General features: G+C 44.5%; 1 protein-coding gene across 4 annotated transcripts in view; it reads left to right on the top strand.

Annotated features, from left to right (window-relative positions):
* The window catches only part of LOC110956404 (genetic suppressor element 1-like), a 53,153-nt gene that overhangs the window by 15,080 nt on the left and 13,733 nt on the right, over nucleotides 1–24,340 (top strand). The window contains exons 1-7 of one of the 4 annotated variants that reach the window (XM_051951495.1): nucleotides 4,936–5,089; nucleotides 16,863–17,042; nucleotides 18,049–18,248; nucleotides 20,998–21,164; nucleotides 21,259–21,462; nucleotides 22,445–22,600; nucleotides 23,396–23,673. In XM_051951495.1, the coding sequence (XP_051807455.1) occupies nucleotides 16,865–17,042; nucleotides 18,049–18,248; nucleotides 20,998–21,164; nucleotides 21,259–21,462; nucleotides 22,445–22,600; nucleotides 23,396–23,673 (1,183 nt within the window). In that variant the 5' untranslated portion in view covers nucleotides 4,936–5,089; nucleotides 16,863–16,864. Of the gene's footprint in view, nucleotides 1–4,935; nucleotides 5,098–15,097; nucleotides 15,242–16,862; nucleotides 17,043–18,048; nucleotides 18,249–20,997; nucleotides 21,165–21,258; nucleotides 21,463–22,444; nucleotides 22,601–23,395; nucleotides 23,674–24,340 lie in introns of those variants that run through there. The other 3 variants (XM_022201859.2, XM_022201849.2, XM_022201839.2) reach the window with 3 other exon arrangements.

The following is a 24,340-nucleotide window of genomic DNA, read 5'->3' as shown; positions in this document are numbered from 1 at the left end:
CCACTTTTGTTTTTAAAGCTGCAAAAATCAGTATCAGTGACTGATTGTGTGTGAAGATAAAAGAGGTGTCTGTCGTGAGAAACCCACAGAGAGTCATCACCAAACTTCCCCTCAGCCTGGTGGAGCGTTAAGGTGTCATTTAGGTCACTGTTTTGGTTTTGTGGTCCACAACTCTGCTCTTATCAGCCTTGTTTGCAGCTGCAGAAAGAAGCTGTTTGTATCATTTTTTTGGCCTCGTGACAGTTAGTGTCGAGATGCACACAGGAAACCTCTGCAAAACTGTGAATGTAGCACTTATTTGTCACATTTCCCAACCAACACAGTACAGCAGCAACCCAAAAAAGCTGCCAGTTCAAGTGAAAAAGCTCAGCTAAGGTTGCTTCATGCTGCACAGATGCAAACAGATAAAGCTGAAGAACACAGTGGAGCAACCAGCAGTTACAGAGAATCACGCTTTTATGGAGACTTTGTGGAGACAGAAGATGAGTGAACATAGGATTTGCATTTAGCAGTCTGCTAGGCAAATGTTTTCTAACATGTCCACCATAATAAATGAATAAATTAAAATGTGTTTATACCATAGACTTTATATAAAAGACGGCAGTAGTGAACATCACCAAATTAGCTGATGAAACACTGTTCTGAGTTTGGCATTTGGTCGTCACCATTATGGTCTTTTATAATTGACGTATTGAATTACTAAGTGATGGATTTGAACTCGAGGACACAAAATTGTTTAGGATAATCAAGAAACTGCTGATAAATAAAAATTATGAGAAAATAAGTGATTGCTGATGTTTTAATTGGGATTTATTTTGTTTATAATGGAAAACTGTCTTTATATTTACATTTAATAGACATGTTAATAATAAAATAAATAATTATTTAATAAAATAACCAAATTATATTGGACTATGAGGGTGAAATGTATTGAAAAAAGTGATCAGAATGTGTTGAAAATGATGGAAAAATGATGGAAGAATTGAATTTACTTTACCAAATGACATTACAGTAACTTTGTATCAACACAAAGCAGTCGTGTTAAATAAACATACTCAGTGTTAGTTTAACATAATTCTGCAAGTTGCTGCCAAAGCTAGCAAATATTCTGCAACCAATGTCACTCTTTTAATTGAGTAAATCCAATTTGTTCTTTTTTTTTCAATGAATGTACAGCGGCCTGTCAATCACAAGGAAGTAACGCCCTAAAAACATGATCTATCCAGATTTATCACCTAAATGGGACAATCATTAACCCCTCGAGATCATAAACTCGTCAACAAAATGTTTACTGGATAACAGATCAGGTGAGAAGTTGACTCACTTCCTCATAGACTTTTATACAATCTGTTTCCTTCATGCAACCAGAGGAGTCGCCCCCTGCTGGCTGCTAGAAAGAATGCAAGTTTATGGCACTTTAGCGTCACCTTTACTTTCTAATCCAGAGGCTACGTCTGTCTTTTGTACACGGTCTGTGGTTCAGAGCTTACTGCGTTGGCTCTTATGTGAGCTGTACTCAAATTTATCGAAATATTCCACAACATTTATGTGGTGGTTGTACATCCGTCTGACAGTTTTTACCTGCTACATATACAGTATATGCTCAAATACAACGCACTCTTACAAAGACCTGTATATTTTGGTGATTAACTTGTTTCATCTGGACTATATTATATGTTCGCTCCTCTAATGGCTCTCAACAGCACCACCTATCGAATTGGATAATCACTAAAGTGTCAGGATTCAGAAGGAGAGCTCATATGCAGAGAATGAGCAGGCACGCAGAGGTTTAAGTTTTAAAGGCTTTATTGCAAAGTTACAATGTCTTACGGCTTTAGCTTGCAGGCGGAAGGCTAACCGGAAAAAACAAACGAAGAAGGAAGGTTAGCGCTTTACTGCTACTAGTGGCTGAGAGGACCAACTGTAAGCCAGAACTCACGGTGGGTAACACCCAGGCAAGAACTGGGACTAATGCTAATATACAAGGAAACATGGCAGGGAAAAAACAACTGAAAGCGAAGCCTCTGGCTTGATACTACTAACACTCTCTAAGGATTGATAAACGTAAACTAAATCGACACGCAAGGGGAAAAAAAAAAAATCGAAGCTACAACTCAAAACTCAGGGATGCTCAGACTGGGCTTCGGCTGGAATGAGAATACGGGGGGTTGCAGCGGCGGGGTCGGTGGTGATGAACGCTGGACGGAACAATGGTGACGGTAGGTGGCTTTCCAGGTGGTTGCTGAATGATCCAGGAGATGAACGGAGGAAGGCCAGGCGGTGAACGGTAGGAGCAGGTGGAACGGGGACTGCAGCAGAAGAGAGACCAGAATTACTAGAAGCACACAGGAAACTGTAGAACAATGACTGTAAGCACGAGAAATGGTTACAGAAGGTTTCACGATCCAGCACTGAGAGGTGAGTGGCGTCTGTTCTTATGGCAGAGGAAGTGAGGCTGATTGGCTGTGCTTCCACGTGCTCAGAATCCGGCAGCTGATTGAAAACGAGCAACACCTGTTGCTGCAGTCACAAGGTGAGGACACCTAAAAAGGAAAAAAGGGAGGGGAGGAGGCACTAGCCAGAGCTGTCAGCAGCCAGCCTGACATAGGCCCCATCCACACGAAGACAAACCGAGGTCTAAACGCATAAGTTTCTTGCCGAATCTGCGTATCATCCACACGAAGACGGCGTTTTGGGGGTCTGTAAACGATCATTTTTTAAAACCAGGTTCCAGAGTGGAAAGATTTTGAAACGCCGTATACGCAGCTCCGTGTTTACTGGCTCTCCGCTACTTTTCAGATACGCTTGCATCATAGTTTCGTATCTTCATTGACACGCATGTGCCACACGCGTCAACGACAACAACAATGGCGGCGTAGTGTAGCAAATGTGCTGATGAAGCTAGTGACCCTACTATCCCTGTTGCAGCAAAATCTCCTTCTTCTCAATCACCACCGAGTTGCCCACTCATGCTTCCCGGTCTGGTCTCTGTTTACAACTTTTGCCGCAAGTGTGCATGCCCACTGTTTTTTCTTCTGTTTTTTCTTCTCCGCGTGTTTCCGTCATATCGTTACAGCGCCCCTAGAGGTCTGGCATGTGTTTTTACAGCGTTTCCATGCGTATCGAGTGCATTCATGTAGACGCACACATTTTCTGAGACGCCTTCGTCTTTATGTCGATCGTTTTTTTTGTCTTCGTGTGGATGGGGTCATAAAGTGTGTGACTTTAACTTTACATGATATAGTTTTAAAATTGAGTCAACCCAAATGTGTGAGCATTTATAGTTTTAAAGGTATTCTACCCAAAATACTACTTTTTCTCCAAGAACATGAGTTTTAAAGGTTTATTCCACTCAAATAATGCATTCTAACTAGTTATGGTTTAAAAGGTTTTTTAAACCCCAAAATACTACTATCTATCCAACTATTTATGGTTTTAAATATTTATTTTACCCCAAATACTCCCCAAGTGTTACTCACACTTTGGAAAGCTAATTGTAACTTTGCTGTTCAGCTGAAGACATTAGAACTGCTCAGTACTCACACTGTGATTGTCGTCCCTTGCTACTCCCTTAGTTTTCCAACTGAGCGGGTGATGCCGTCCGGAAGTCAAAGGTCCTAGAAGTGTGTTCCTGAAAATGCAGCTTCCTCTGCTGCAGACACATGCTGCTTCTTAGACCGCCTGCAATATTAACCCGCCTGTTGTCCTCATTTACGGGCACCAAAAATATTGTTTCCTTGTCTGAAAAAAATCCAAAAATCAGCAAAAAAATTCACCAAATTTCTGAAAATTTGCAAAATCTTCAGGAAGAAAATTCCAATGATTCCTTAAAAGTTTCCCTTAAACATTTTGTTTTAAAAAAGGTAGTGTCTACAGATACGGACCCGTATCCGTAGGCCACAGGCTACGGATACGGCACTTTCCATTTGCCAGACAGATACGGACCCGTACGCGAGTCTTGCGAGTCAAGAAGCTGCTAACCACTGCAAACTGTTGAAAGGTAAGCTAAGGTTAGGGTTAGTGTTAGGGTTAGGTTTAGGGTCCGTACCTGTAGTACCGATGCTACGGGTCCGTACCACTACCGTCTACCGGGAGTCACGTGACCAGATCTCGCGTATCTGATTGGCAAATGGAAAGTGTCGTATCCGTAGTCCACAGGCTACGGGTACGGGTCCGTACCTCTAGCAACAACCTTTAAAATATTCCCCATAATTAGCAAGAAAATTCTTGTAAATATTTTCAAAAATGAGTAAAAATCTTGAAAAAAATCCTAAAAATTATCTAAAGTGATTACATATAAGTAAAACATTTAATATTTTTTAAAGAAGATTCATAAACAAAATCGCTGGATTTTGGTGGATTTTTTTTTGTGAATGTTCTTAAGAAACATTTTTAACATTTCTTTATTTCCCACCAAAAAATGTTAAGATTTCCCAAAAATGTTGAAAATGTGGACATCACTGTGAATCCAACCCCCTCCCCCCCCCCCCTCCCCCCCCCCCCCCCCCCCACACACACACACACACACACACATTTTCAGACTTTTAAAGGACGACAGGAGGGTTAAAACTCTGCTGGCGGTTATTTACATGGTACCATTTGTGACTTTTGTTAAAGTAAGGGCAAACACAGCATCCTAATGCTCGTATTGTGGTTATCAGGTGGACAGTGCAGCTCTCTGTGCTGTTAGAGCGCAGGAACAGCAGGAGGAGCTGACTAGAACAGATCTGATTGTCTCCGGTGGACAGTAAACATGTCCGGGCTGTGAGGTATCAGCAGTCTGGGGCCACATCTTCCTTCACTCCATCCCTCCATCTCTCCAGGGAGCATCAGTGGAGCAGGTGCTCGCCCTCCTCCTCCTCCTCCCCCCCTCCCCTCCCTCCCATTCCCCTCCCCTCTCCTCACACATCCCGCCTCCTTCTCTCTTCCTCTCTCTCAGAGGACAGTTAATGAGTTGTCCTTCTCCTTCTTCCCACATCTCCACATCAGTGCGCGTCGTTCTGCTTACATCAAACGGTGTATCTCCGCGCACAGAGCCGTCATTTATTCAGACGAGGATGCGCGAAAACCGAGGATTTTCTTTTCTTTGGTGAGGCGGTAAGTTGTGTGTTTTCTGTTGTTTTATTTAGTATAAATGTCTTTGTTTGCTTTTGTTGTTTCCTGGAGGGAGTGATAAGGTCTTTTTCGCTTTTTAAAGTTAACGTCGCTTGGATTCTGTGGTGAATTCATCCATCGACCTTTGGGTTTCTTTTTAACAATCTCTTCTTCCTGTAAGAGCTTCACTTTCAGCGACTCCATCTAGTTTATGGTGTTTTATTTTTATGGCTGCGATAGTTTCGCTTTGATGCATGTGGGCAGTTTGCATCCTCAGTTGTTTCTTTTAATCTTTTTTGTCATCCTCAGACGGATTGTTGGAAGACTATTTTTAGACGAATTGCAGTAGGCTATAATACTGGCAGTGGGCAGTGTGTGATCGAATCAGTCGGTAATATATAATCAGACAAACTGGTTCAGCTTGACGGGCAGTGTGAGGACAGAAGCAGCAGCACAGCTTCTGGTTTTCACTTTTAAAATAAAGCGTCATTGTGGCCAAAGATGGTCATGCAAGGAAATTTAAAAAAAAAGCTTAAGCAGTACCTCACTTCCCTTAAACATACAGTTTTACATCGTAGGCTATATTCTCAAGCTGAAATCAATCCACGGTCTTACTTTGAAGCCACTTTCCTGTAGTTACCTGTGTGCGTCTTTGCGCAGCTGCAGAACGATTGGCTCGTCGAGGTGTTTGTGGTTCCTCGTTGTGTGTGTTTCTTGTCTAACTTGTCAGTGATTAAACACCGCTCCTGTTTGCTCCTGGTAAACTTAAAGGACAGGACGGACAGAGCTGGAGCACATCGGTGTGTGTGTCCTCGTATGGTGGTTTGTCTCGCAGCAGCACCCATGGGAGACAGAGGAGTCGCTCTTTAATCCGGGACCTTTAACAGCGACCGCATTGTTTGGCTGAGATAGATGCCGCCGGGCGCATTAGCAGCAGTCAAGCGGATCCCGTCGCTTTTGTGTGTGTACACAGCCCGCAGGTGGAGTTCAACACACACACACACACACACACACACACACACACACACACACACACACACACACACACACACACACACACACACTAGCTCCATGCACCATGTGCTGCTCCTGACCTGCCGTAGACCAGCTGCTCTGCAGGGGTTACTGAGTAAACCTCCAATTTCTTTAATTACCTCCTTGTCATATAGATACTGTAAACTCAGGCTCCACTGCTCAGACACTCCTCATGGCTTCAGATCCACATCTTTATTTTTTTAAAAACATGTATATACTGTTAACATTATTCACCATGATTTTCATCTTGTAGTGCTCAAGGATCTTCTTTATTTTCTGTAGTTTTAGACCTGAAGGTTTGCAGATTCGTTGACAGCTAAAATGTTTGGATAATCAGTGTTGTCTAAAGCGCCAATGAGCAGCTTTTCTTCATTGTCATTGTAAATTTGATAGATTTGGACCTGGAGCCAAAACGGCACTAACAAAAGTGTAGATTAAAGTCCAACACTTGATATGAATGAACTTAACAATCATCAGGGCTGGACCACTTCCACAAAGCTCATTTCAAGTTCATGCAGTCGGGCTAACTCCATACAGATTCAGTTATTCCAGATATTTGCATGTGTTAGCTATTCTTAAACTTCAGTTTTTTGACTGACACTGGATAACAAAATGGAATGAAGTGGTAGCTCACCATGGAGTCAGTGGTAAAATCCTGGGCTTCCTGTCGGATCAGTTCCAGGAAATCTGGTGAAGCAACAACTCAGGCTGAACTTGACAGTAAACCTGCCCTGCACCAGGTTAGTCTGACCGCATGTTTCCAGAGTAACTCAGCTTGAATGATGTTGAATTTGCTTCATGGAACCAAAAACCTCAAAGAATGTCAGACTAAGTGAAAAAAGCCTGGTTTATTTGGTAAACTAGGACTAGTCTGACTCGCTGGCCATTGGCTGCACATTTTACTTGACTTTCTCTTCTCTATCTGCATGTTTCTGTTTTCAAAACCCCCTACTGTACAGTATGGGCGACAACAGCAATCTCCAGACTGCAACCTACAAGCTTTTTTTTACAAATTTTGCCGAAAATTCAGATCATGCAATGAGGCAGCGATGCTCATTTATTTCAGCGAATTGTCCGTTTAAATGGCAGTACCTTCCTGCATGCAAATGTTCACCCAAAACAACTCAGCCGGTCACTGTTTTGACTAAACACCGTCGATTCATCCTGTTCTAAGCCAAGCCAAAGACAATTGTGATTGGTTTAAAGAAACACGAACACAGCAGAGCTTCGTCCATCCCTATAGCAGAATGATGAGCTGCAGACAGACCGTTCTACACAGCTCTGTGTCAGCGCTACAGAAAGCTCTATGTGAGACCAGTGGATTGAATGTCGTCTTGCACATTGGGGAACTATTATTGTGATTTTTCACTGTTATGTATTTACATTTTTTATATGTATTCAGATGGTTAATTGAGAAAATAGTTCCCTCTTGATAATGTAAACAGCACTTGACTACATAATCTGGCCTAAGGATTATCTATATGTCACAGGGGTTGAACAAGCTTTTTTCTGATTATCAGTATCATTTTAACCCCAAACCATTTCCAGATAAACTGATTTAAAAATGTGCTACTTTGGTGCTGATGCAGGCAACTCTCTGAGTCTGTAATCTCAGACTTTATCTCACCCACACCGCTGTCTGATTGGTTAGAGGCCTTGATTAGTAGTCTAAAGACACTGAGGAGTAACTGGTGAGAGGTTCTCATTTGATTAAATGTAAGTAAAACGTAAACTTCCAAATGCATTCCAATGAGGTTTTGTATGAAGCTCCAGATGTTTGTTATCCAGCTCCTTGTTGTTGTGTAGTTTATATGAGCTAATACAGTGGAAGTGAATGTAGTAAATCTACAGGAAAGGCTGCATTGCTTTTCTCTAATCCCAAATCTTTTTTTATTATTATTATTTTACCTTTATTTTTTAGCCCAGTGCTTCTTTCTGCCGTTATCCGTATCCAGCTGCAATAACACGTGAATTTCCCCAGTGAAGGATCTTTACAGTGATAATATAAGAGGACGTAATCCATAAAATCCATTTAACTTAATTTTCTCTGTGACCTGGAGGACTGTGTCAGCTCTGCTGTGATTATCTGATCCAAACCGCGCCTTGGATGTTGTTCTTCCAACACTGACACGACTGTTTACTACAGTGATAGTTGTTTGGCAGGTCTTCTTACATGACGCACACTTCAATTACACGCCGCACTTCATGCTTCCCCAACACCTGCCTGACAGGAAAGTTTGTGCGCATCTGTTCGTCTGTGTGCCTCCATACACCTTTGTGCAATCAGTGTGTGTCTGTGTGTGTTCTCCCCCCCGCCTCGTGTTTGCTCAGATGGTCGAGGTCTAGCCACCGCGGTGTCGGCACCTGGTGAGCAGAGCCGGCCTCGGGCCAGAGGAGGAGTAACTGTGGCTGTCAACTGTCTGCCTCTGTCTACACCTCCACCTCCAACGCTGAACACACACACACGCCAAATAAAAACCTGCGAGTCAGACTCAGCCAGGCGCCACAACAAACTGAGACAGCGTAAGATTGGTTTGCTTTGGATTGTTTTATCTCTTTGCATCATCTCCGTATCAGAGAGGTGAGACTGAGCCGCATGCTGCAGGAGAGATCGATGGCACAGAGGGGGAAAAACAACAACAAAAAAATGCATCCGATGTGATGGGAGAGGCTGTCGAGTGAGTGGTAGGAGACCGAAAAGGAGATAGTGAGGAGGAAATGACAAGGTAAAGAAATGATAACACGGACAGAGAGAGCAAAGTGTGAGGCGTCCCAGAACAGCTGCTATTTATATCTTCTTTCTGTCTCTGAAAGACAGTGACAAGATGCTCGTAGACAAGTACACAGATTAGAGGAATGGAGAAGGGGTCAGTAAAAGAGCCTGGCAGCCTGGAGGAGGTGGAGGGGAAAGGCCTAAAGTTCAAAAGGGAACAGAAAAGAGGAGCTTTTCCGATGTAGCTGTTTGCTGACAGACCGCATTTCAGCTCTGAGCTGTGGCGGAGATAATTTATAGACCTTTCACTAACATCTTGACTCTGTTATGATTGCACAGTAAACATGGCTGAGCTCTGGTGGACTCACTGTAAAACATAAAACAGAGTAATGACTGCTACACTTCCCATATATTCTCCGTTGTTTCTTATCTCACTGTGTGCTCCAGCGCCTTTTTGGACGTACTCCCCGTTTATTTATTTTTGTTTTTTTGCTGGAGGTGTTGGTTATTACAGTATGTGGTTTTTCTGCTCCATTTATCCCAGGACCATAAATGCATCCTGGCTGTTTGGTCCCTTGGGGTCACATGCATACGTTTTGTGACGCACGACGCCCGGGTCCTGAGTCAGCTGATTGTGTACGTGCTTTTTCTTTTTGCATGCATTTGCACAGACAGCGCGCATATGTGTGCGTCGATGTCGCTGTTCTGCCGTTTTTATTCTAATGTTAATTTGTGTGCAAGCTCCCCGTGTTCGCGAGTGTGTGAGACGGCAACGTGAGGGGAGTGTGCTCGTTGTTTATGGATTGTAAGGACGTGTTAAGTGTTTCTGTGCGAGCTGCAGAGTGACTGGAGCTAGTAAAGCCATTTAGCAGCCCCTGGAGTAACCCTGGAGACTGCTGCGTTGACGCCACTCTGACTGCTATTACAGACAAGTTTAAGAGGCTGTAAAACATTTGGCTACTTTTCCTCTCCCTCTCTCCTTCTCTCTCTGTTTGTGTGTGTGCTGGTCAGAGGAATTTGAAAAAGTCTGCCAGCTATTGTAACACCAACAGTAGCGGTTGTTGCGATTAGTAGGAGCCCAAATAATAATGTCTTAAAACCTAAATGCAGAGTGTTTTGTGTGTGTTTCATTGCGTGCACGCTCATTATCCGTATTATGTTGGGTAACTCTTGGTAAACAAGAAACCAGGATGGCCAAATTAATGTGTTAACATAGTAGCCGGCACAGGAACATACACACTCAGACATGCCAATGTGATGAGGGTTAATGAGTAGGTAGTGTGTTACAACCTCTTCTTCCATCCTAATGACCCATCCCTGCTTACACAAACACACACAGACAGACACATACACACACATTGTGCTTTTTTAATGAGCTGACAGGGCAGAGCGGGTCCTCCCCTGCTGTCCTCACAGTCCCCCTGAGCCGCTGTGTTGTCTGTTTGTGTGTGTGTGTGTGAGTGAAAGTATAAGCAGAGCAACACACACACACACACACACACACACACACACACACAAAAAGGTGTTAAGGACACAGGCCTCAACTTGTCCTATATCACTTACATCATGCTGAGCGCAGAGTGATGAGTGTGTACGGAGGTGTATTTGTGTTTGGATGAATGGAGTCGCACCCGGATGTGATTTCCATTTTGGCAAAGCTGAGGGTGGTTTGTGTCGCCGGCTCAGTTTTAGTCATGCTACCGGTTTTGGTTGAGGAATTGGCGGTCAGCACTTTGGTCCACAATGAGATACTGGAAAGAATTGGATGGAGCACAAAGAGATTTTGTGCAGGCAGTAATGATGACCTGACTTTTCACCAGCAGGTCAGATTGTGCACTTGTCCAGTTTAAGGACAGGAGAGATGAAAAATAATGAGCAAAACCAAACCGCCTCAGTCATAGTTTTAAGGTTATTACTTTTATTTCGAAAAACTGCTGCAACTTTACCACGAAATGCAAAAATAGGCAACTTTCCAATGCAGGAACTCGAGAAAGGTACACGTGAATGTTAATAGGTGTGCAGGATCCAACAGCTTCAACCATATATTAACTCATAGTGCACCAGAACAATGATAAATACGAGTTACAAGATGTTACTTAAGTTCTATGAACACACGGGACATGGAACGGTGGAAGATTTGCCTATATGATGAATGTTACAGAGGTGAAGATGTCAAGAGGGCAGGAAAATGGCGCTTTTTGTCTACTCTGACTTCAGTCAATCTGCTTTAAGCTACTTTGTCATGGCTGCTCAGAAGTAAAAGGTTCTTCAGGGGCGGTTCTTGCAAGTTTTAGTAGACCCTAAAAGTTGTGATCATGAGCTCACACAGTCACTGAATCTACCACTGAAAATGTGATTAAATGTGATGTATGCTCAACTGTATTTATAATCATCACCTGGTGCTTGAATTTGGAGTTTTAGTTTACACTACATGTTGAAAAAGCACAAATTGGTGCCTAAAAAGTCAACAGAAAGTGGAAAAGGAAGTGTTTGATGTTCCACATTTCCTTGGGGAGAGCATCCAGACCACCCATTGAGTGTGTTCCCGTCAATATTCAAATACAACTGTTAATAACATTTTGTGTGCAGCTATTTTGCACACACACACATTCTGTATGGCTGCTAGCTAGCTGCTAACATGAAACACTGGTGAGCATGCTAGCATCTTGTTGTCAGCTGAGCCCAAAAACACGGAGGCTGACCGCAAAAGTATGACAGGGGTGAGCTGATCATTAATACACATTCATGTAAATACTGTGAGTGTTTTAACTCTCCATGCAACCAAAGTAGCATGTGTCGTTAGCGGTGGGTGTTGGGTAAGTAGGACTTTACAGCATTTGACCAAAGTGTGTGTATACTGACAACACATTCACTAAGAGACTGGCCTCTTTCTTTTTCCGGCTTGTCTCTGTATGTTCATGTAATAGAGTCGAAATTTTCTAGCATTGAGCTGCTGCTAGTGATTAATTCAAATGTTTTTGTGGCAGTTTTGACATGCTAGCGTATTTGTAGTGACACAGCTGAGTGAAGGTGGTTTACCCCTCTTACCTCCAAGCAGTTTCTGGGTGTTTCTATTTTTTTTGGCCCCACCACATTCTTATTTTCTATCAAATTTTTCATTATGTCTGCACTTCTACGGAGACAGCACATCCATGGCTACAAGTAAAGAGAATTCCGATATATTTTTTGTGCAGTATGACACGCTGACAATGCCATGCAGCGGTTAGGGCTGAGTACCGAACTTCGGTTCTTTAATGGCACCGACCGAAATGTTTCGGTACTAATGAGTATCGAAATAAGCCTCGTCTTTCGGTTCCATGTTCCGGTACTTATCACGTGATTATGATAAAGCAAACCTGTGATTGGCTGTAACATTACACGTGATTGCGGCAAGCCGGAAAAAAGCATGCTGCCCGTTCACAGACAGGTTTCACGTTAGGTACATTGAATTTACTGCAGTTGTGTAGCATGTCGTCGAAGTGGGAAAAGATGCCTCTGAGGTCTAAAACGTGGCTCTACTTTTGTAAAATGGACGCTGTAACAGGAGAACCTGTCTGCGGCTCTGCTCAGCACAATAACCACGGCAGTTCGGCCAATGCAGACAAAGTCTTTTATTCACCACACCGTCTCAATGTAAATAAAACAGTCTCTCTTCCTTGCCCGGCGCTACACCGGACCTCGTCCGGTAAACAGTCTCAACGTCCGCCGGTTCTCCTCCGGTAAACAGTCTCAGCGTCAGCCGGATCTCCACAGGATCTCGTTCGATAAGCTGCCCGCTCCACCGGACCTCGTCCTGTCCGCTGTCCTCCGCTCGTCCGTTCCCCCGTCCTCTCTGTCCGTCTGTCTTTTGTCCTCTGCTTCAGTCTGTTACTGCCGAGAGAATCAGGTGAGTCTAATTGGTGCCAGCTGCGCTAATTAACCTGACGCTGCTTCCACACACTCTCCTCCACACCTCTCCCCTCTGCAGCTGAGCTCTCCCACGCCCATCGCCACAGACGCCAATAGTGCGCGGTGCAGTATATGCCAAAGCGGGTGGTAAACTCCATCTCAGGCTAAATACCGGCACGAGACCGATAGTCGACAAGTACCTGAAGGGAAAGTTGACAAGAACTTTGAAGAGAGAGTTCAAGAGGGTGTGAAACCGTTAAGAGGTAAACGGGTGGGGTCCGCGCAGTCCGCCCGGGAGATTCAACTCGGCGGGCCAGGGGCGGCCGCTCGGTGCGGGAGGATCCCCTCGCGGGACCTCTCACCGGGCGCGGGCCGTCCCCCGCCTGGCGCATTTCCTCCGCGGCGGTGCGCCGCGACCGGCTCCGGGTCGGCCAGGAAGGGTCCGGGCCGAAGGTGGCTCAGAATGTACTGAACTGTACATTGCTTGCAAATGTTCTTTTGCACTGGAAATCACTGGAAAATTAAACTCAAGATGTGAAAAGTAATGTGTAATGCAATTTTCATTCTGTTAGAGTATATATTGTAAAACTGGTATCGAAAAAAGTATCGTTTAGGAACCGGTATCGAAGTGAAGGTATCGGAATTGGTACCGGTATGGAAACTTTTAGATTGATACCCAGCCCTAGCAGCGGTTGAACTTTTTTACAAAATCTCAAACAAAAAATGAACTCAAGATGTAGAAGATTTTTCCAAGAGACTACAGGTGTTACCAACTCTAGATATTTTACTGCTTACATTTTCTTTTGCTTCCATGCTTGTCTCCTGTCTGCTTTGTGTAAACACAGCCTGCAGTTCAACCGAGTTTGAGATCACTTCTTAAACCCCACTTCTATCGACTTGCTTTTATGTGAGGTTTACTTTTAGCTTTAATTAGTTTTAGTGTTTTTTCCTGTATTGTGTCCTGTTTATTCTAGATATTCTCTTGTTTTGTTTTACTTCTAGCTGCCTGGTTCATTGGTCTGATGTCATCTCTAATTATTTTAATCTCTATTTTTTCCCTTGTTTGAATTGCGTGTTAATCTAGCTAATTATTCATTTAATTTATTGTCATTTTACTATTTATTTTTAATTGACTGCTCTGACTTGTCTTCTATAGCTTGTTTGATTGTCTCTGCTTGTTTTAAATGTCAAACCACTTTGTGAACGTTCTTCTTAAAGGTGCTATAAAAATAAAGTTATTATTATTGTTAATATATAGTTCAGCTGACAAGTTGCTGAATTTTTTTTCACAGGACTGTTGTCATAGTTTAGTCATTAATGTTTTCCTGATTGCCTTGAGGAGTGCCAAATTTGATTTTACGTTTTTGCAGAATCTGGTCTGAGCAAACAGTTGATTTTTTGGGGGGAATTTTGAAGTAATTCTTAATTTTAGGCTAAGATTTTCCAGTGGAATGGCACATCACAGATAAGGACTTAAATCTGACTATTCTTTCTTGTGGTAAATGGTGTCACTTTAGCTGTATTTTTTAATAGGACAACATGCCTTTCAATCCTGTTTTGATGAAGTCAGCGCCGAGAGCCTTGAGGTGTCCTGAAATGGCCCCTGTGCAGATGATAAACCTTTTTGTTTTGGATAACAAAGTGGCCAAGCAGCATCCTAAGGCCAAATACACATTATTGATCTGAACAGCAAGGTTATCTCGCTCTCTTTCTTCTTCTTTTTCTTGATCTTCTTCCACCCAGGCAGCGAGCATTAGAGCCTCGCAGCGCTGCGATCTCGGCCCTTCAGTCCCGTTTGCTCGTCCAGTCATCACTTCTTCTAAAAGCAGATTTCCTAGAGCGAGTAAAAATGTCTTAATTTGTATTTGGGGCTGCTGTGTCCTCCACCCTCCCTGCTGTTTAGAGAGTGGGGGAGGTCGGAGGTGAAGGGTGAGAGGTCACTGTAAAAGCCCCCTCCTCACCCCATAACCTCCCCCCTAGTGTCCCAAAGCAGACAGAGCTGACTAACAGAGAGACAGAGTGATGGATGGAGGGTTAACACTACCCTCTACCACACACACACACACACAAACAGCTCAAATCACACACCAACCCTCCCCGTCATCACCCCTCCTCCTCCCTCTACTCATCCCCCTCCACCCCCCCGATACACCACCACCTCCACCACCCTCTCTGGAGTGCGAGCCAAAAAGAGGAAGGATGAAGAATGAGGAGAGAAAAGGAAATGACAGAGAAAGAGAGAGAGGGAGAGGACAGCTAAGGAGAGAAAATGGAAAGATAAAAAGAGTGACAGAGAAGAGAGGAGGTAGGATGGAGAGGGTGATAGATGGAGATGGAGAGGGAGGAGGAGGGGGGCAGTAGATGGAGAGGAGGAGGAGGAGGAGGGGGGAAGTGGATAGAAAAGAGGTCACGTGACCACGTAGCAGCTGCAAGGCTGAGAGGGAGAGAGTGAAAGAGTCTCACATAGGAGCAGAAAGACGACGAGCAGGAGGAGAAACAGTGAGCGGGAGGGTGAGTGTTTGCATGTTTGAATTATGTCCATATGCACACGGTAGCATGTGTGTGCGTGCGTGTGTGTGTGTGTTTGTGAGTGACACGGATAAATATCAGAGGAATAGCCTGTAAAAGAAAAGATTGTAGGAAGCAGGAAGAAAGAAAAGCAAGAAACAGAGAGGAGATTATGTGTGTTGGCTTTTGTTAAATAAGCTCCAGTATGCTGAGATAAATGGGGGGAGAGAGGAGAGGAGAGGAGAGGAGAGAGGGGGAGGAAAAGAGTGAGAGAGTGGAGTGGGAGGGAGGGAGAGAGGGAGAGAAGGAGTCGATAGAAACTGTCTTATCATCTCTCCCTTGACTGCTGGGCTCAGCAGAGACAGAGATACAGACACACAAACACTCAGCCTGTCAGGATCTGAGCTTTTACTCTCTTCATCTCTCTTTTCCCTTTTCCCGTCTATCTGATTCACAGTTTCAGTTTCAATTTGCTCTCTAAATGCATGCGTGCAGCCATAGAAATGAAGGAAAAGACGATATAGAAGCAGGTCCTACAAGATAAGAACACAGTCATGTCAGAAGCATGTTAACCGTGCACATTATTCACGGTCCTGCTTTGTGTCAGCTGGCAGGGTCATAATATCAGGAACAGCCTTGTCAAAACTTCCTAATATTTAGCTCTAATCGCCGGTTTAATGCAAGCTGTGTTTATCTGCACCTACTTTTGCTCTGCTCTGCTTCTTCTCTCTCTGTTTATCCCTCCACAGTTTGGCTCACACGTGTCCTCAGGTAGAATCCAACATCTGTAAATCAGGAGATTTCTGATGCTTCCGAGCAGCAGCCTCTGAGATCCGCTCGGCCTTTCTATTCTTTCACTTTATCAAAATTGTCAGTGTGATGAGCCGAACGTTCGATACCGGCGTTCAATGAATTTTTCATGAGTGTGTTTACTGCTCTGGCTCTTTGTTTTGTTCTTCCTGTGGTATACGTGTGTGTTTTAAAGGTGTTTGTGCAACCGTGTGTTGTGGTGGTAATGAGGTCATCGCTGTAGCAGGCGTTGAGGGGGAGGTGGGGAGGCTGCCGGCTAATTCCAGCTGTAATTAACATTAGTGGGTCAGTAAGAGGGTAGAGGGTGAAGACAAAGGTTAACGCCAAGCGTGTTCGCTCTCGGTGCGACCACTGTCCGGCAGGTCGAAGGGTCTTAGTTATGTTTGTTTCTCTGCGTTTGATTTTCTTGCATCTCTGAGGGTGTGAAGATCGCGGCGGTACCTAGTAATAAGGTTTGCGTGTAGACGATCTGGACGTCTTAAGATGTGTCGGCCGGCTCCCTTGAGGAAATGGACATGTGTGCGCTCATGTGTGTGATTTGCTATTAGGGTCACCGCTCTATTTGACACAGCTCTACTTCCTCCACTGTGTCACTAGTGAGGCTGACCCACGCGTATCACGGCCACACATAAAGGCACTGACACACACATACACACACACACACTTGTCAGTTGAGTTTTGTTCATTCAGCATGAAAAAGACACCAGCTGTGTTCAAGAGCCAAAGTCACTTCCAGGAATCTGAAGATGACGGAGTTCGTCGGTGTTTAATTTGGACCTAAATAATAAAACTCCTCTCCTCTTTGTTTCCCCAGGTATGAACCATGAGTCCAATAAATCACCATCATTAGGAATGATCTCCACGGCAACTCGCACCACGGCTACAGTCAGTCCCCTGAGCCCACTAACCAATGGGAACGCGGTTGCCCAATCTGCAAACTCCGGATTCGCTGCTGCCCTGCGTAAACTGGCCAAACAGGCTGAGGATCCCAGAGGTGAGCGTCCACCTGAGCACCCTAAAAAAGCCCAGAGCTCCAGCCGGCTGCAGGCCCCGTAGAGCCCAACACAGACTCCTCTTTGTTGCCCCAAAAGCAGCCACCTTTACCACTGGTGTCAAGATTGTAGCACATTTTTCAATACGGCTGCAGGGTTTTCCTTGTTTATGTCACCTTTAAACCAAGAAAGTGGGCTGTCAAGATGGAATTAAAGGACGATGTGAGTTAAAAAAAATATAAACAGAAGTGTTCCTTCGAGATGAGGTTTTAATGGATGAGAATTTGGAGACACGGTGCCAAAAAAAAGTACAAGTAGATCATTTCACACACCAAGGTTGTATTAATGTGAATCATTTTTGTGTGTGTGTGTGTGTGTGTGTGTGTCCTCACTGAGCTCATTGGTGTCCTAATGAAGGTGTTGGATAAGAGCTGACCTATCCTGACCTCTCCCTCTCTGTCTCTTCCTTCATTCGTTTCCATTCATCTCCTAATAATGAGAATCTAATTACAGCCAATTATAACAAGCTCTCTCTCTCTCTCCCCATCACATCTCGTTTTCTTTCTCTCTCTACCTACAAGCTCCACATGAACTCATTCGTTCCCACCTTTTCTCCATCTCATTATTTCCTCCTTCTGTCTCTGAATGTGTTTGTGTTTCTGTGCGTAACCGGAATTAGTGAGAGTTACACTAATAGAGTAATGCCAGAGTGAATGTTACGGACAACACGCACACAAACACTCTCCCTTTTTCGCATTTAACACCTCCCCTTCGCGGTGTCGCACCCCAGCCTCTTTTTAACACTTTCATTTATGACATCCTTCTTTCGCTCTCTCTATATCTCATTTTTTTGTCCCTTTTCCATCATTGTACGCATTATTGTCGCACACACCTTCATCTTGTGTCTTTTCGCACACTGCTTTATTTTGCTTTTTTATCAGAATGATTGAATCTCCGTTTATCTAAAAGATTTTCTTTCTCTCCGTCTCTTGTCGGTTTGTTCCTCAGGTTCTGCCCTCAGCGGTGAGTCGTCTCCAGTCTCCTCCCCGGCCACCAGCCACAGCTCGCCGGTCACCACCCCTAAGCGGGGCTCATTAGGGCCCCTCTTGGGCCAGAACAGGGGCCACAGCGTCCCCGGCACCCCTCCGGTCGTCACCATTGCCCCCACCAAGACCAGCAACGGCCTGTGGAGGGCCGACGGGCGACAGGTAGGAGACTGATCACGCGGTCGTCGTGCCTGCCGGTGTTCAGGACGTCTGCTGCTGCTCTGTGCATCTGTACTTTCTGTTCCCGTGTCTCGCTGGTCCTCCTTCCTCCTCTCGCTCAGATCACTGGTCTGTCTCTCTGTTCCTTTATCTGTCCTGCTGCTGCTCCCTCCATTAAAGAAATAGTCCCAGCGCTTGTCAACATCCAACTGTCAAACCCAGCCATCCCAGCCTTTCTTCTTTCATTTATCCCTTCCTGTCTTGTCTCACTCTTTCATTTTCCTGCCTTCGCCCTCCTGCCTCGACTCCCCTCCTCCTCCTCCTCCTCCTCCTCCTCCTCCTCCTCTTCCTCCTCATCTCGCTAATCAGTCCGTGTCTTTTTCAGCAACACATGAGGGGTTTGTAAAGAAACACTGGAGGCTGCAGAGACTGGCACCTATTGTGTTCAGCTTCCTGCAGTGTTTGTGTGTACGTATGTGTGCTCATACGTGTGTGCGTGTGTGTGTGTGTGTGTGTGTGTGTGTGTACTTGACCCTTCACCACAAAAGACTTAGGATGTGAAGAGGGACTGGTGTGTGCGTCTGTGGATGTGTTTGCTTGTGGGTGTGTGAGTGAATTTAAGCTGGGGCAAGGAACCAGGCCCCTCACACAATGCAGGGGTGAGCCCCCACAGTAGCCACTTCCCCCTGGATCAGAGCTGCCTTTCTCCCCCTCCACAAAGACCACTCTGTGGCTCTGCCTGCCTGGGGCTCCCATTCAGACATTCAGAGAGAGAGAGAAGGAGGGAGGGAGGCAGGGAAATAACATCCTATTCTCTAAGAAAGGAGGGGAGGGTGAGTAAGAATGAGCAGGAGCGCAGCAGAGAGAGCGCTTTAAAGCTAAATTCTCTGTTTGTCGGTGCAGCATGTCCTGGAACAGAGCACAGGACGGTTTAAGAGTCAGACTGTGTGTTTTTTGCTGCGTCTGTGAAGGCCATTGGCTCTGTGCAAGGTCAGAGGTCGAGGAATGGGATGGCTTCACTTCAGATGCTGCCTTCTCTTCTCAATCTGAAGCACCACTACAGAGAAAGTAGGAGAGAGAGAGAGGCAGTTTATCACTGGTTTGAATCTGCTTTCCATGAATGACATATTCAAACGTATTCAAAGCACGGGTATTTTACTGCAAATCAAGTGTTGTACAAAACTAAGGTAGCAGATCAGGTGTTGCTGGGGCAGGTCATTTGTTTGCGGGTCGTCTGTGGTCAGCCCGGCCTGTATCGCTGTCTGTTGCTGTAGCAACAAGATATGACACATTAGTGGAAATGTATGTCTTTCTCTCATTAACATACTTTGGTGAAAGGTTTCCTGGCAGCTCTTTATACTGGGAAAATCAATGAGTTTCCATTATGTTGTCTTGGTCTCAGTGTTGAAATTAAACATAATGAGAGGTATTTGGCTGTAAAGCGCTTTGGCTGTGTGCTGGTCAGTCAGGTTGTTTTAAACATGGTCCCATCAGACTCGGCTGTTTTTGTCTTCCCTGCTGATCAGTAAACATAAATAAGGTAATGGTAAACAGTACACCTGCCCCTGTCTTACCTGGCATGAAGAAATATGAACACATGACTCTAGTATTTGCACATTTAAACTGGTTGCTTGTAAAAATCCACATGGATTTTTAAATATTATTAATATTTACAACATTTGAAGCATCAAATGACCTTGTCCTGATTTCAAACAAGGACCTTTTAACCCTTTATTTCCTGGGAAGTTCTCTCAGATCAGCAAAATGGGGCTCGGCTGGTTATTTCAAGGTCTCCATTTTTAAATAAAAGCGAATGAGATCAGACGATCTTTAGTGTCCTTTAAATCTCTTCTTTTATATGAAAGGCCTTTATGAATGTGTGATATAAGTCTGTGTCTTATGATGCCTTTTTTGTTTCCCTTCTGTTTTATGACCTGGTTTTAATAAGCCATGTTTTGTCATCTCTGTTTTTATGCTCTCTGGCTGCTTTTATGATCTTTGTTTATTTTTATTGATGCTCTCTAGTCTTTTGATTATTTTGTCTTTAGGTGCTTTGTAACTCTGTTAAGAAAAGTGCTATATGCATAAAGTTTATTCTTGTGTAAACACCATGATGTTTGGATTGTGGCTGTGAGCATATTAGCGTTTAGCTCAAAGTACAGCCTCGCAGAGCAGCAAGCAGTGAGACTCCTGTTAAAATTTTGTTGGTATTTTTTCCTTTTTAGTGCGTCGAGAGAGTAGAATAATGACACATGGCATGTTAAACAAACTGGAACCGATACAAGCTCAGGACACAGTGTCGTGGTATTGCCATCTATTTGTCGTTTATTTATATGCAAATGTAGAAAACATCCTCTTTTGACATGGTGGTGATTTGAAGGTTGGAATTTTACGATGAGCAATCAAGGATCAAATGCAGTGTGGTGGCGACTAAATCCTCCTAGTGAGAGGCTCAGAGAGGGAGAGAGGGTGAGTGATGAAGAAGAGAGCAGTTGGCCAGATATTAGGATCATCTTTCCACTTTGATCTTGACCTGTTATGACATATCAGACCCACTTTTCCACTCCGCTGAGCCCCTCGGTGCAGCTCTGAGGTTTTTACCCAGTTACTCCCGTTTCATTTCTCACTCCTCTTTTCCTCAACTTTTCTTTTTTTTCCCTCTCTGCTCAGTTTGAATCTAGCACAACCTCATGAATGCACACAGTAAAGCCTGCCCTCGCTCTGTCTGTCTGTCTGACTGACTCCTCGTCAGGTCGAGCCGAGCGTTCAGGGACTCGGTAGGGAGCGGGTGGGAGCTGAGAACACCCAGTCACAGCAGGATAAGAGGACTCCTCCCATCCCTTCACCTCACCCACTGGCTCACTCCTTCGGTCTCACCCCGGGCAGCATCATGCAAGACCCGCGCATACAGAGCATTAGGTAAGGGCAGCTCACACATGTAGCCGGCCTGCATGTAAACGTACATCTTATCTGAAATAATTACACAGAGATCCTGCGTGTTGTTGCTCTGCAGTTTGCCTGGGCAGATGCACCCCGTGGCTCCTTCGGGTGCCGTTCCAGAGGAATACCTGAGAGCTCTCCGGCCCTTCGCTGCCTCAGATGACCTCCGACTGACCTCTCTGCCCCTCAGTCTGGATCCTGCTGCTGCTGCTCATGCTGCCGCCGCCGCTGCTTACTATCATCCTGCCTACCTGCACCACCCTCTGTCCTTACCAAGGTAACAACGCCGCCTTAAACTCTTCACGTCCTGCAGGGAATTTCCTAACTAGTGTTTGTACAGCCACCCACGTCGTTACCATTTTATGCTGTCACTCATCCATCACTTTACTGATAAACTCCTGTTATCAAGCCTGTGTTCACTGACCAGCAAATCTAAGCGGGTTGGGAAGGCATGTTTTGTTAAATAATAACAAATACTACACCATCTATTATAGCCCCAAACTGTCATATGAGAGATAGTCAGCTGAACCCAGAGCAGACAGGAGACAAGTATGTAAACACATTTAAAGTGTAAATAGTAAAATATCTTCAGTATGTTATCATTTTTTCTAGTTTTGGTAACACCTGTGGGCTCTTGGAAAAGTAGTTCATGTTAATTCCAGGATTTTGTGTTTGCAAGATGAGGTTGAACTGTCTAATTTATTTTTTTTAATGATTTATGGCATTATTTATTATATTACTCTAAAGACATTTTTGTGAACATTTATCTCTACATGTGCTGTTTCCATGGAGGACTTAATGTTGTAGTGGGAAAAACAAGCCCACAGTGAGCAGAAATGGCCAGAAATTGCTTGCAGTTCAGAGGGTTAAAGTATCATGCAAAGTATTTTAGTGCAAGGCAAAACAACACTATTCACACGACTCATTCAGAGGGTACAGAAGGGTTACACCAAAGACATTCAGCATCAAATAAAGAAAATGAGATTACATAATGGGTAAGAAATGGAAAAATAATGAAATTGATGTCGGTTGCTGCAAATTGCACAGATAAAAGTAGGGAGCATTGAAGAAGAATTTGTGACTTGTTTGCCAGTTACCTGCATCTCTGTCCAGACAAGTTTCTCTGTTTGCTCCAAAAAACTGTAATAGTCCAACAGTACATTCGTTTCTTCAATCACTGACTGTCCTAATTTATCAAGGAGATCAACCCTCATTTCCTCACTGGAGAATATAGTCTGACTGCTTTACGTCTTTCACAGGATGGAGGAGTCTCTGTGTCTTTCTGCGCTGCGATCGCAGTTCTACTCCGTGCCTGCAGGAGGCGCTTTCCCTCCTCTTCACCCCTCTGCCCTCCACCTGCACCTGCCCGGAGGAAGATACCCCGGAGAACTAAACCACACAGCGCTATCTGAGAGGTAACTTTGTCTGATTTCTTTCTTTCTTTCTTTTCTTTCTTTCTTTCTTTCTTTTCTTTCTTTCTCTCTTTCTCTCTCTTTCTTTCTTTCTCTCTTTCCTCTCTGTCTGCAGGGCTGTGTAATCTCTCTCTGCAGGGTAGGCACAGGTTGCTGAGTGTGTGATATTTTTAGCAAACACCCCACAGTGCCTCCTATACACTCATCACACACACACTGCCCTTCACACACACACTCTGTACGCCCATACACATGAATATGCAAAACCGGTGCATACATAAAATCACACAGGCATAAGGATTTCTACTCCCTCACTGTCTTTTCTGAGCTCCTTTCTCCTTTGGACTACACACACTGTCTCTCTGTGGCATAATGCACCCGGAGGGAGGTGTGTTTGCGTTTGAAATGGATGGTATTTATCATTTGGTTCTGTAATGGCTCCTGCATATCTTCTAGGTTTGTTTGTGTGCTATTGATTGCTGGTGAATGTGTTCGGTTGTGTGCGTGTGTTTGTGTCATTTTCCTGTGGATACCTATTAAGTGTTCATCTGCTCTTGCTCAGTCATGCTGTGTATGGATTATTTTCCTCGTGGTAAATGGAGAGCGTGTGTGTGTGTGTACGTTTCAGAAGAAATGTTTGTGTGAGGTTCATCAGTGTGTGGTTAATATCTGCCTCATGTTGGGTGTTGCATCTCTCACCTTCTCCCCTTGCCTGTGTGTGTGTGCGCATGCGTGTGTGTGTGCTGTGTGTGTGTGTGTGTGTGTGTGTGCGCGCATACTTGTCAACCTCCTCCACAGGCTACAGATGGAGAACGAGCTCCGCCAGCGAGAGAGAGAGCAGGAGCGTGAACGAGAGAAAGAAAGGGAGCGTGAGGCCGGGCTGGAACGAGAGCGGGAGAGGGAGGAGGAGAGGGAGCGTGAGAGAGAGCTGGACAGACAGAAGGAGAGGCAGAGGGAGAGACAGCAGCAGATGGTCCGAGCGGTGGAGAGCCACTACCTGGCTGAGCTGCAGGCTCGGAGGGCACCACCGGAGGACAGGGCCAGGCCAGGAGAGAGGCTGACCCCGAACAGACTTGGTACCTACACTAACACACTAACGCACTAGCACACACACACACACACATACATGCATCCACGTACACAACCCAGTGATTTGTTAAGTTACCCGAATCAATTCAGCAGCTAGTCAGGGGAACTCACTGGAGAAGAGATAAACCCAGACTGTCAGTTAACTCTCTGAACCTCAGCCAGTTTCTGCTTGTTTCACTTTTTTACTCACAGTGGACTCATTTTTCAAAATAAACTCCTTCAACTCTATATAAACAGTCCAACAGTGACTAGAAGTCTAAAGAACTCAAACATTTCATGCCATAAATCAGACAAACTAAAGATTGATTTGTTTATTTATTTGATGAACATAAAAAAATGGAACCTACATGTGCCTCCAAGTGGCCACAGGTTTAACCAGTACGAGAAAAACCTTTCATTTTTAATTTGTTCCCAAAGTTTTCTCCTAATTGTCTCTCCAACTTAGTTCTCTGGCTGCAGGTATCGATCAATCGATGAATTGCCTAAACACGTTACATCATCAGAAACGGAAATGAGCGCGCCATGCCACAGAAATAACCGTTTGTGCGGAGCGCTGACCGCGGACAGACATCCAGGCTGTATTGTACATTTATTATATATGCACTGTCAAAGCTATATTGTAAAAGCGGATGTCCACGCTGTATCTTGCATGTA

This window comes from Acanthochromis polyacanthus, chromosome 8 (genome assembly GCF_021347895.1).
Source record: "Acanthochromis polyacanthus isolate Apoly-LR-REF ecotype Palm Island chromosome 8, KAUST_Apoly_ChrSc, whole genome shotgun sequence".
In the NCBI taxonomy this organism is placed as follows: Eukaryota; Metazoa; Chordata; class Actinopteri; family Pomacentridae; genus Acanthochromis; species Acanthochromis polyacanthus.
Note: the sequence above shows the minus strand (reverse complement) of the source record. Positions and strands in the feature narration are given on the sequence as shown.